At 43.3% G+C, this 12,163-nt stretch overlaps 1 protein-coding gene across 1 annotated transcript; it reads right to left on the bottom strand.

The window, feature by feature from the left end:
• Positions 1–249: 249 nt before the first annotated feature.
• Positions 250–11,667, bottom strand: MPZL2 (myelin protein zero like 2). Its single transcript, XM_060604874.3, has 6 exons — positions 11,246–11,667; positions 10,083–10,249; positions 9,589–9,799; positions 6,942–7,089; positions 3,664–3,739; positions 250–1,210 (listed from the first exon to the last, which is right to left on the bottom strand). Exons 1-5 carry the CDS (start codon positions 11,301–11,303, stop codon positions 3,676–3,678), a joined length of 648 nt encoding a protein of 215 aa, XP_060460857.1. The 5' UTR covers positions 11,304–11,667; the 3' UTR covers positions 250–1,210; positions 3,664–3,675.
• Positions 11,668–12,163: the final 496 nt, after the last annotated feature.

The raw sequence follows: 12,163 nt of genomic DNA, 5'->3' as shown, positions 1-12,163 counted from the left end.
CTGCCATAACTTAAGTTTGGAAAGACACTGGGAGGTTAAACACTTTTGAAAAAGCACTCTTCTTTCCATAGCCTACTTATAAAGTTTGCTGTCTCTACTAGTATAAGGGAAGAAAGAATACAGTTGGTTTCATATTGTTAGTTTTGGTATTTCTTTGCCCCATACCAAATCCTCCCTCCCTCAAAACAAGCAAATTAAAGCAAAAATAATATAAAGAAAAGGAAAGGAAAGGGGGGAAAAAAAATCTCATCCAGTTCTCAGAGCTTTATATAACACTGTACAAAATTATCATCACTTAGGCTTGATTTTTTTCACCAGCCCTAAATTTTTAGTCATACTATTCCAGAACCTTCTGTGTAACTGCTTGATGATTCCAGTCTGCAAAAGAGCACAGATTTTGCTCTGTTGTCACAACTGAACAGTAAGCTGAACAGTATCCACTGCTCACGGAAGACTTGCTCTGTTGGTTGTTTTTTCGGAACACAGGGAAAAAAGGTGACAAGTGATTCATCCTGAGGTGGCATTTGTCAATCCATAAGCATTTACATAAACTCTTCTAGCTACTCTGTGATTTAGATTTGTGCTAATTATAAATGTGGGATCAACCAAAACAAACAATCATCTGGGATACTGAAAGAAATTCAATAAAACAAGATGTGTCCCATACTCAAGGAGAGCCATAAAAATCAAACTGTTGAAGAACGGGATTTAGGGTTTCCTGTTAATTGATCAAAAACGGCTGAGAGAATTGGCTCATCTTTTAGTTGAGACTGAGAAGGAAAAAGTAAACACATTAACCTTAGTAGCAAGAGTGCTGCTCTGAAGAAACTAATACGTTAAAGGAAATGTCATGACAGACAAGATGGCTTTCATCTCATTTGACACCAATGGGCGTGCATACAATTAATAATCCCCAAGGAGTGTTCAAGGGCAAAAATGTAGTTTCTCAGTATAAAAAGCTCACGAGCATTTGAAAAGTATTTGCACTCTGAAATTAAATAAAACCGTAGTGATGGGCTGTGTGTGAGTCTCCCGGTATCAGCTCAAGAGGGCCCTGGGCCTATGCTGGCTCCAGAGAGACGTTGCTTCTCTGGGTGGTTATGTACTGCAGGGCTGGTTGGAAGACAAGTCACAACTGGTAAAGCCAAAGAAAAGCTTCCATTAACTTCAGCTTATCCTAGGGTGCTTGTTCTTGGGAATCTTCAGCTTCCTGAAATACAGAAGTTTAAATGGATTATTCACGTGGGAAGAGTGCATAGAGGTAACATGGAATTCCGAATTACATCTATTTTATCGAATGTGCTCTCCACTGTGAAGGAAACTATTCTTTTTTTTTTTTTTTTTTTTAATTTTTTTTAACGTTTATTTATTTTTGAGACAGAGAGAGACAGAGCATGAACGGGGGAGGGTCAGAGAGAGGGAGACACAGAATCTGAAACAGGCTCCAGGCTCTGAGCTGTCAGCACAGAGCCCCACGCGGGGCTCGAACTCACGGACCGCGAGATCATGACCTGAGCCGAAGTCGGACGCCCAACCGACTGAGCCACCCAGGCGCCCCTGAAGGGAACTATTCTTAAACGTACTTGTTCTCCTTCTAATTCAACTTTTAGAAGATGTTTCCCGTTCCTTAACTACATAGCTCTCAGTGTCCTTAATTCATAGCTTCTGCCTTGCACAGACAATCAGATGATCTATAGCTCGATCACACACATGCATGCCTTCTCTCTCTCTCTCTCTGCCCCTCCCCCTCTTTTATATAAAAAAAATCAAGCACACAGAAGAATAGAAAAGACAGTGTATAGAATTCACCTGTCACCTAATTTTAAAGCATTTTTTGCCTTATTTTCCCAATATTTATTTGGTACTTTATTATATATAAATACATATATAAATTTACATATAACAAATGTATATATGTATTTATTTATATATAATAAAAAAACAAATATAGGGAAAATAAATTTATATATAACATGTATATATAAATTTATATATAATATATATAAATACATATTTAAAATAGGAACATTTTCCTCTATAACCACAATACCTTTATTATACCTAATAAAATTAACAGTAATTCCCTAATATTATCCATATTCACATTTTCATATTCAAGACTCCCAATTGTCCCCCTCCTAATCTTTTTACAACTACTTTGTTCAAACTAGTATCCATCCAGTCAGGACATGCCGTAACAATGCACTTGATCATGTGAGTTCCTTAAAATTTCTTCTCATCTCAGCGTGCTTGGGTGGCTCAGTTAGTTAAGCATCTGACTTCGGCTCAGGTCATGATCTCACAGTTCATGGGTTAGAGCCCATGGGTTGAGTTCATGGGTTTGAGCTGCCCGCTGTCAGCACAGAGCCTGCTTGGGATTCTCTCTCTCTCTTCCTCTCTCTCACTCTGCCCCTCTCCCCCTCTCTCTCTCTCAAAATAAATAAACGTTTTTAAAAGTTTCTTTTCATCTCCATCTTCATTTTCCATGACCCAGACTTGCTAGAGAATCTTCTTGGTTTTTTTGTCTTTGTTTATTTTATTTTTAATGTTTGTTTATTTTTGAGAGAGAGACAGAGCGTGAATGGGGAAGAGGCAAAGAGAGGGAGACACAGAATCCAAAGCAGGCTCCAGGCTCTGAGCTGTCAGCACACAGCCCAACGTGGGGTTTGAACTCATGAACTGTGAGATCATGACCTGAGCCACCCAGGTGCCCCAAGAATCTGCTTGGTTTTTAAAAGACAATAGCCCTTGGTAAAATCTCTCTGATACCAAATTTGTTCTTCTGGGTTTACAATAGAATCATTTTTCTCCATATTCGATTTTATAAGTCCTTGAGACTTTTCACTGAGACTTTAGGCTACAAAAATATGACTCTTTTTGAAAATAATAATAGCAGGCCTATTTCAGAGAATAGAAAAAAATTCCGATCATATGAAAAATAAGTCATCGTATTTTTTAAGCATAATAAGCCTGAAAACTGGTAAAATAAAATTACACGCTACTAAAATGGGATTCCTATTCCCAATAACTAGATGAAAGGAGTTGAAATCAATTCCAAATAGTATAAAAGTTCTCCTGCTAAAATGTCAGGCCATGTCAGAGTTCCTGGGTGGCTCAGTTGGTTAAGCATCCAACTTTGGCTCAGGTCATGATCTCACGGTTCAACAGTTTAAGCCCAATGTCGGGCTCTGTGCTGACAGCTCAGAGTCTGGAGCCTGCTTCGGATTCTGTGTCTCTCCCTCTCTCTGCCCCTCCCCCGCTCATGCTCACTCGCTCGCTCTCTCTCTCTCTCTCTCTCTCTCTATCTCTCTCAAAAATAAATAAACGTGAAAAAAACTTAATAAATAAAAAATAAAGATTTATTTACATGTTGAAAGTTAATTTATTATTCGTGGTCATGGTAAACATAACCACAAAGCCTCAGATAATCTTAGAATTTTCCATCTTCAACGGCAGTAGGGTCTAACTCCCTCATCCTTTGCACAAAACATACTGAAAGGGGAAGCCATCCATAACACTAATAGAAGACTTTCATCTCCCTGACCCAGCTCCTCTAACGTCACGTAGAAAATACCTAACAGTCCTAAAATCTGGAGGATCCACATTAGAGATGGGCCAGACAAGGAAGCTAAGGAAAGAAATCAACTCATTTATGAACCTCACCATCTAAGAATGTCAGTCTGCGTCTTCTAAATAAACAGAGACCTTTTTATCTTGGTTGAGCCTTTCCTCTTCTTTTCTGTAACAAAGAAGCAGAAACTAATGTTAACAAGCAAGGGAGGCTAAAAAAAAAAAAAAAAAAAAGGCAAGGGAGGCAAATCTTACAAAGCTGCGGTTGATGTATTTTCTCCCATGTTTTGGGTAGAATTATATGCATCTGGGAATAGATCCAAAGTTACCACTAGTGCCGTCTAAAAATGCACATGCTTCCACATGACCCTGGGTATCTGAACTTTGACATGTTTCAGAATATTTTTGGAGGGAAATACAATTTGGGAACTTGAATAAACCTTAGTTTATCATTAGTATGCTGCCTCTAATTCCATTCCTTATTCAGAAAATACAAAGTTTTATGTTGACCTAGAAGTCATCTTTATTGCTTATATTCTATTCAAGCCCTAACCTCAGGGTTGGGCTCATTGAGCTTCTTCAAATCAATTCCATTTTACTCCAGTAAATATTACTTGAGGGAAAAAAAGAGATGGTGCTGGGACAACTCAAGTACTTCAACTGCAAAAGGATGAATTTGGACTCCCACTTCACTCCATGTGCAAAAATTAACTCGACATGAACCAAAGACCTACTGTAAGAGTTAAAACTGTAAAGCTCTTAGAAGAAAACATGAACTTTCATGACTTTGGATTAGGCAATGGATTCTTTTTTTTTTTTTTTTTTTAATGTTTATTTTTATTTTTGAGAAAGAGAAACACAGAGTGCGAGTTGGGGGATGACAGAAAGAGGAGACACAGAATCTGAAACAGGGTCCAGGCTCTGAGCTGTCAGCACAGAGCCCGACGCGGGGCTCGAACTCACGAACACTGAGATCATGACCTGAGCCAAACTCAGATGCTTAACACTTAATCCTGGCACCCCGGCACCAGATTCTTAGATATGAATCTATATCTAAGAATATATAGCTTCTGCTATATCCAATAGCAGAAGCAACACAAGAAAAAAATAGATAAATTATACTTCATCAAAACTAAAAAGTTCTGTGCTCCAGAGGACATGAAAAAGAAAGTGAAAGGGCAACCCACAAAGGACAAATAACCCAATTTTAAATGGGCAAGATATTTGAATAGATAGATCTCCAAATAAGATATACAAATGGCCAATAAACACATGGCAAGATGCTCAACATCATTAGTCATTAAGAAAATGCAAATCCAAACCTCAGGGAGATAACACTCCACACCCATCCATCCGCTGGCTATCATCAAAAGGCCAAACAATAACAAGGGTTGTCAAGGATATGGACAAATTGGAATGTTGCTGGTGGAAATATACAATGGTGTAACTGTTTTGTAAAACAGTCTGGCAACGCTTCAAAAAGGTTAACAGAGTAACCATACATTCCAGCAATTCCACTCCTAGGTATAATATACCCACGAAAACTGAAAACATGCCTACACAAAAATTTATAAATAAATATTCATAGCACCATTAGTCGTGTCGGCCAAAGAGTAGAGAAAATCTAAATGTCCATCGAATGAATGGATAAGCAAACTGTGGTATATACGTGCAATGGAATATGACACAGCCATAAAAAGGAACGAAGTGCCATACGTGGACGAACTTTGAAAATATTATACTGAGTCAAGAAGCAGACATAAAAGGCCACATCGGATGATTCTCCATTTATACGAAATGTCCAGAATAGGTGTAGGAATGCTGGCCATACTGCCTCCATCTTTGCCCTAGCATCTTGCTGTTGTCTGCTTGATGACCTCGTCAGGGATACATGTTCTAGAGTAATGTATAAGATGTAAAAGGTTAATGTATAAACTCTAGGCTCACCTTCTAAAACCAGAATGTCCAGGGAATCTGTTCTGGATTTCAATGGGCCCATTAAGATACCAGTGCAGATAACATAGTTTTCTGCAAACGCATGGATAGTGCCATAAGGTCTGCTAGACATTAGCCACCAGTCACGTATATGCAAACACTCCCCCGCATGTCCAGCTCCTTTAAAGCCAGTAAGCTAAAACGCAGGGCTTCTGAGGAGACTGGCTGCGCAGCTGTCCAGATGGCGGTCCTCCTGATCCTCCCTGGCAGGAAGTCACTTAACATAGAACTCTGCGTATTCTGTATCTCTTCCAGTTTCAAAGTGCCTTCTCAGTCTCGGGGCGGGGTGGGGGGGGGGGCACTTTACATTCTCCTTGCCTTCGAACAATAGGCAAATCCATGGAGACAGAAAGCAGATCAGTAGTTGTCAGGGGCAGGTAGAAGTGGAAAATAGTGATGGCTAAAACGTATGGAGTTCCTTCAGGGGTGACGAAAATTCTGGAATTAGTGGTGATGGTTATGTAACTTGGTGAACATTAAAAAGACAAATTTTTATGATAGGTAAATTTCATCTCAAAAAATATATATTTTTTGAGCACCTTATATCAGCATGGCTGACTCTCCTAGGCACTGACTTACGATGCCCCTGCTGCCTGCCCAGCAGATTTTACAAATATACACTTTACATTAAAAAGTAAGGAATAGCAGGGGCGCCTGGGCAGCTCAGTCAGTTAAGCGTCTGACTTCGGCTCAGGTCGTGATCTCACAGTCTGTGGGTTCGAGCCCCGCGTCGGGCTCTGTGATGACAGCTCAGAGCCTGGAGCCTGCTTCAGATTCTGTGTCTCCCTCTCCCTCTGCCCCTCCCTTGCTTGTGCTCTGTCTCTCAAAAATGAATAAATGTTAAAAAAAATTTTTTTAAGTAAGGAATATCCTAGAAGAGCTTCACATAAGCAGATTTTGACAATGTCAAATCCTCCATAATAAAGAAAGCCTCTAATGAAATCTTCTATACAATTAAGAAAGCTTTTGTGGGGGCGCCTGGGTGGCACAGTCGGTTAAGCGACCGACTTCAGCCAGGTCACGATCTCGCGGTCCGTGAGTTCGAGCCCTGCGTCAGGCTCTGGGCTGATGGCTCGGAGCCTGGAGCCTGTTTCCGATTCTGTGTCTCCCTCTCTCTCTGCCCCTCCCCCGTTCGTGCTCTGTCTCTCTCTGTCCCAAAAATAAATAAAAAACTTTTAAAAAAAAAAAAAAAAAAAGCTTTTGTGAAGTTACCAGATCACACCCTACTTTCTCCATCCTGTGAATCTGAATTCTTTTATAAGATTCACTCGGAGGGAAAAACATCTGTTCAACAATCATTCTGCCCAAGTGTAAAATACCAAGAGTCACGATAGAAGAGGGTTAGAGGAAGACTGCCCAGAACTGCCCAGCCTTACAATTTTATCTCCACCACTTTATGAGCTCTTTCGGCCCATCGCTTTTTCCGGAAATGCTGGACGAGGACCACCACGATTACTATTATGACCATGAGGGCACAGGCAGAGCCAATGGCCAGAGCCAGGAAGTAGATCTCAGAGAAGCGTACTGTAAGGACAAAAAGAGGATGTCATGATTCTCAAAAGAGAAAGAATACGATGAAACCTAACGATATAAGAGGGATGTAGTTTCAGCATTAAATGGAATCTTCCTTTCTCCTACCATATGATCTTGTGAACTCTAGCAGCAGTAAGGAAGCTATGAAGGCTGCTCTCGTGGTTCTCAAACTATGGTCCCACAAGTAATAGCAGCACTCTGCAGAACTTTGAAATGCAAATCATCAGGGCCACCTCAACCTCCTGAATTGTAGGTGGGGCCCAGCAATCTGTTTTAACCTGTCCTCCAGGTGATTCTGATGCTAAGATTCTGAGAACCACAGAGCCAGTAAACCACCCAGTAGGGTAAGGTTATTGCTGACCTAGCCAAACCCAGCGTCCAAACTGTTTCTCCTCGATTCCCTCTCACCTCTGGCATTCATCCGGTCATTTATTCAGATTTATTAAGGGCCTACTATGTTCAGACATTGCAACGGAAATACAAAGCCAAAAAAGACGTTACCTTCAAGGAACTCATACCCACTGGGAAGACAGGCAAGTAAATCTGTAACTATAGTCCAGTAGATAAAATGATGCAAGAGGGAACCCAGTGGGAAAGGTCCCTAACACCAGGCAGAATCTGTGAAGCCTGGGTCTCCTGCCTTTTAATTTTTTAATGTTTATTTATTTTTGAGACAGAGTGCAAGCAGGGGAGGGGCAGAGAGAAAGGGAGACACAGAATCCGAAGCAGGCCCCAGGCTCTGAGCTGTCAGCACGGACCCAGACGCGGGGCTCGAACTCACAAACCGTGAGATCACGACCTGAGCTGAAGGCAGACACTTAAACCCACTGAGCCACCCAGGTGCCCTGATTTCTGACTAAAACTTCAATAAACCCTCAGAGCCAGGAAGGACTTTAGAAAATGTCTAGCCCAGAAGTTCCCAGCCTGGAGTCTGTGACAGAGGATGGGAAGAGAGCCGGGCCACAAGCCCACAAACTCTGTGTCATAGTGTGTGTATGTGTACACTTTTGTGGGAAGCAGAGCCACGACTTTCATTAGGTTCTCAGGGTAGTGACCACAACACGTTTAAGAACATGTGTTCTTGTCCAACCTGTTCGTGCAGGTTACACGCAGATGAATTCAGAAACTGAGGTCCAAAGACATTCCATTACGTCTGTTGGTACTCAACCGACTTCTCCAAGGTCACGCAGCCCTACTGATGGAGCCCTGAAGGATGACACTAGGAATGAAAGGAGGAAATCCTACTACTCTACAGGTAGTAATATCATGTGTTAGTTAAGAGCACCCGCCAGAGACAGCTGGGTGAAAATGCCAGCTCCACAATTTACTAGCTATGTGATTTGGGGTAATTAACTTCTTTGAGCCTCAGTTTCCTCAATGTATCAAACAGAGACAACAATATTCATTTATTGAATTCTTATTTAAAAAAGACATTCGTATCAATTGGTTCCATGCTGTGCCCACACATAATAAACACTCACTGTACGGTAGTTATTATAATTTTCAGTGCAAAAAAAAAAAAAGTTTTTTTGGTGCAATTCAGAGTTTGGGGAATTTTTACATTCATTGTCTCATTTTTCCTTCACCATAAGCCTCGCTAGATTATTCTCACTGTAAGGAAAGGAAAAAAAGATTTATTGCCAACTGGTAAATGATAGCAGTGATTCAAGCCCAGATTTACAACTCCTAAGTTTTATGGTCTTATCTGCACAGCTTCCGGGTTTTCCTTTTTATTTTTTTCCCTTCTTTTTATTTTATTTTTTTAATATAATTTATTGTCAAATTGGCTTCCCTACAACACCCAGTGCTCCGGGTTTTCCTTTATAAGATTGCAAGCACTACAATGCATTAGTCTAGGGTACAGTTTTGGAGCCAAAGATGCTTGGGTTTGAGTTCCAAATGATTCCATTCCCTCAGCTCCATGAATTCAGACAAACGACTTAACCTCTATGAACCTCAACTTCCTCATTAGTAAAATGTGGGGCACTAAGAGCACAAGAAACTGATGCGATATATAAAGATTAAATAACATATGCAAAGCCCCTGACACGTGGGAGGCACTCAATAAATGATCATCACCATCACTGGCATCCGCAGCCTAGGGTGTAAGGATTAAGTGAGATAGTACGGGCCAAGCACAGGACAGTGCCTGGCACAGAGTAGGTACTCGGTAAGCATCCTGTGAATAAGCGAGTGAATGAACAGATCTACTGTTAGCCTTTTATCAGAGAACTGCTTCCTCTCCCTTTTACAATCTCAATGCCACTTCTGTAACAGATTCCGCAGTCTGCTTGCTTAACTTTCTGTTTCTTTCCACAGACAAACAAAGCCTTTCTCTTTTTACCCCAGGACTCTTCAGTCTCCCTCTGTAGATTCCAGACCCGAAGGGCTAGCCCTTCTCGCTACTCTTTCAGCCGTCACAAAAGACTACCCCTCTCCTTTCTATAAGCTCTCAAGCTTCCCAAAACCCTTTTCCCCTGTGTGACCTACCAGTGTGCACGACGCTCAGCCGAATCTCCCCTATCAGCCCATCAACGTCAGGTGGGTTCTTCACCTGGCAGGTGTATGTCCCATTGTCGTCAAACTGCAGCTTCCAGAGGATGATGGAGACGTCGTACCGCTCAGGGTTCCCGTCCCAGACCACTCGATCCTTGAAACGCCCACTCATGGGTTTGAAGGGATCCACATGGTAGTAGAATACCTACAAGGCAGAAGCGGCCAAAAGTCTTACTATTCAGTGCCGGGGCACGGAGGCTGAGAAAGGGGAGCCAGCCTCACTGCCCCATATGCAGCTCTCTTCCAAGAACCTCTTGCTTTCCCCTTGATGGACCTCTCAACTCTGCCAGTCATTCTCTGCCAAGAATCGTGTCTCAGCTTTACCCTGTGCTTATTGCTGAGAAAAAAACACAGGCAGGGCAAGGAGAAATGGACCAGCTTGTCTCCCCAACCAGGGGTCCCCGGGCCTATGACAATAATCTACTTACAAACTGCTCGGGGCCCCCATCTCGAGGACGGAAGTTCCAGGTCACTGTTAGAGCATCACCCACGGGGGCAAAGCTGGAGAAAGTGCATTTTAACCGAACATCTGTCCCGTTGACAGCCTCCAGCACTTGGGAGGTGTAAATTTCCACAGCTGCTATAGGCCAAAGGGCTACCAGAGAGAAAAGGAGAAAGGAAGATGCAGATTAAGAGAATTTCTGCCGACGCGGCCAAAATAAATGTCTGAGTGAGTCCTGTAAAGAAGTCAATGTCCCAGATCTCAAACTTACTCCATCCTGAGTCTGCATGCTCCCACTTACGTGCAACCGTGACTCAGAATACCACATGGCGAGCCTTCTCGGTGCTCTCAACTTTCTCCATAGTGCGATACCCTAGCCTCACGGTCCCCGCTCCCACACTGTTGGAACCAACTACAAACGTCGTCGGCAGATACAATTGAAAGCACAAACGAACAAAAATCAAAACTAATCGTAGCATGGATTAGACATGTATTCAGATGAAGCATTATGTATTGTGTGTATAATGGTCCCCTAGAAGGCAAGTTGTCCAGAAAGGGTCCTTGATTTCATACTGTCCCCAATCTTCTGCAGAAATTGAAATTAATTAAGCCCGGACAGCTTCTGTTTGTCTGCACCCCTGGAACCTTTACACCACGTGGAGCTTTTTTTTTTTTAACCAGGATATTTACATTTAGAATGTGCATATTGGGGCAGTTTCAAAATCACCGTGGGTCTCTCTCCTTAAGTTTCTCAGCTTTCCCAGGGCTGCTGAGAGTCCCAGACAAGACACACAGAAATCCAAGCGCCTGATCCTGCCTGCAGTGGGAGGTTGAGAGTGGCCACAAAAAAAAAAAAAAAAAAAAAAAAAAAAAAGGAAAAAAAAATGGTTTGTAACCTGAGATTAGAAAGCCCTCTCTGTGCCTGAATCACTAGCAGCCCAAACACACCTAAACCTGTTTGTCCAAAATCAGTTCTCCAAAAACAACCCACCAACTTCGGTTTCAGCAAAGTCAAAACCTAAAGTGAACGGCAACCGTGGCTCAGGCTTCCAAGCAACACTCTTGCGACCACCTTGCAGGGTCGGCCATGAAGGAGGAAATGGCGAGGGACCCCCCCCCCCCACCCTCACCCCTCCCCGCAGCCCTTACCTGTGAGCTGCACGCCAAGGAGAAGCAGCCCAGCACGCCAAGTGCTCTTGCCATACATGAGGGAACCCAGCCCTGGCCCCAGAGACCAGACCGGGCAGACCGAGGGCTCCAACACCCTGCCAAGGCCGCTCCAGTAAGAACTGGCACCCAGAGAGAAGAGAGCCAGTCCCTCACCTATGGGAACCTGAGCTCCAGTGCCTGTGACTCATCCCTGCTCCGCCGCTGCACTTTGCTGGAATGAAAGGTGGGGCCTCAGCTCCCTACGCCCTCCTCCCTTTCCTCCCTCCCGCCCTCTGCGCTGCAAGCGGTCCGCACACAGTTCCAAACTCTGCGGTCCTCTCTTGACTTTGCAGTTAATCGGCCTGGGCTCTGGCCTCTGGATGGCCTCAGAGACAGCCAGAGGAGGTGGTGCCAGCCTGAAACGTCCCAGGCTGCTTTGGGTTTGGCACGCGCGCGCGCGCGCACACACACACACACACACACACACACACACACACGGTTTTTTCTAATCAGGCTTCCTGCTCGCCTGCGAAGTGAACTGTTGCAACCACCTTGCAGTGATCGCCCTTCCCAAAGCACCTCCCTGGGGCCGCTTTGTCCTGGACTGGATTCACAGAACTCCAATCAGAATTCCTTAAGACCCTCTCCAGACAAAAAGTCCTACAGCGTAGACATTTGAGCCAAATGTTACCACAAGGATCTCTGCACCTTTTCCAGCTTGTAGCTTTCCCTGAGACCCGGGGAGGGGGGGCGGGGCGGGGGCGGGGGAGAAACTGACCGAACAAATGTCAGTGTTTTAATGACCCCTTCACTTGGAAGAATTTAAAGAAGCAGAACACCGTCCCTGCTCACTTACCATCTCGGTCCAGTTTGCAGGTACTTTTCTGCTTCTTTCTTCATCTCCACAATATTCCCATG

This window comes from Panthera onca, chromosome D1 (assembly GCF_046562875.1).
Source record: "Panthera onca isolate mPanOnc1 chromosome D1, mPanOnc1 haplotype 2, whole genome shotgun sequence".
Taxonomy (NCBI): Eukaryota; Metazoa; Chordata; class Mammalia; order Carnivora; family Felidae; genus Panthera; species Panthera onca.
Note: the sequence above shows the minus strand (reverse complement) of the source record. Positions and strands in the feature narration are given on the sequence as shown.

Excerpts from the sequence above, each read along its gene's own strand:
- MPZL2 (XM_060604874.3), bottom strand. The coding sequence starts at position 11,303 with ATGTATGGCAAGAGCACTTGGCGTGCTGGGCTGCTTCTCCTTGGCGTG. Across the intron at positions 7,090-9,588 it reads GCTGAGCGTCGTGCACACTG|TACGCTTCTCTGAGATCTAC; the intron begins GTAGGTCACACA and ends TTGTCCTTACAG. Across the intron at positions 3,740-6,941 it reads AAAGTGGTGGAGATAAAATT|AAAAGAAGAGGAAAGGCTCA; the intron begins GTAAGGCTGGGC and ends TCTTTGTTACAG.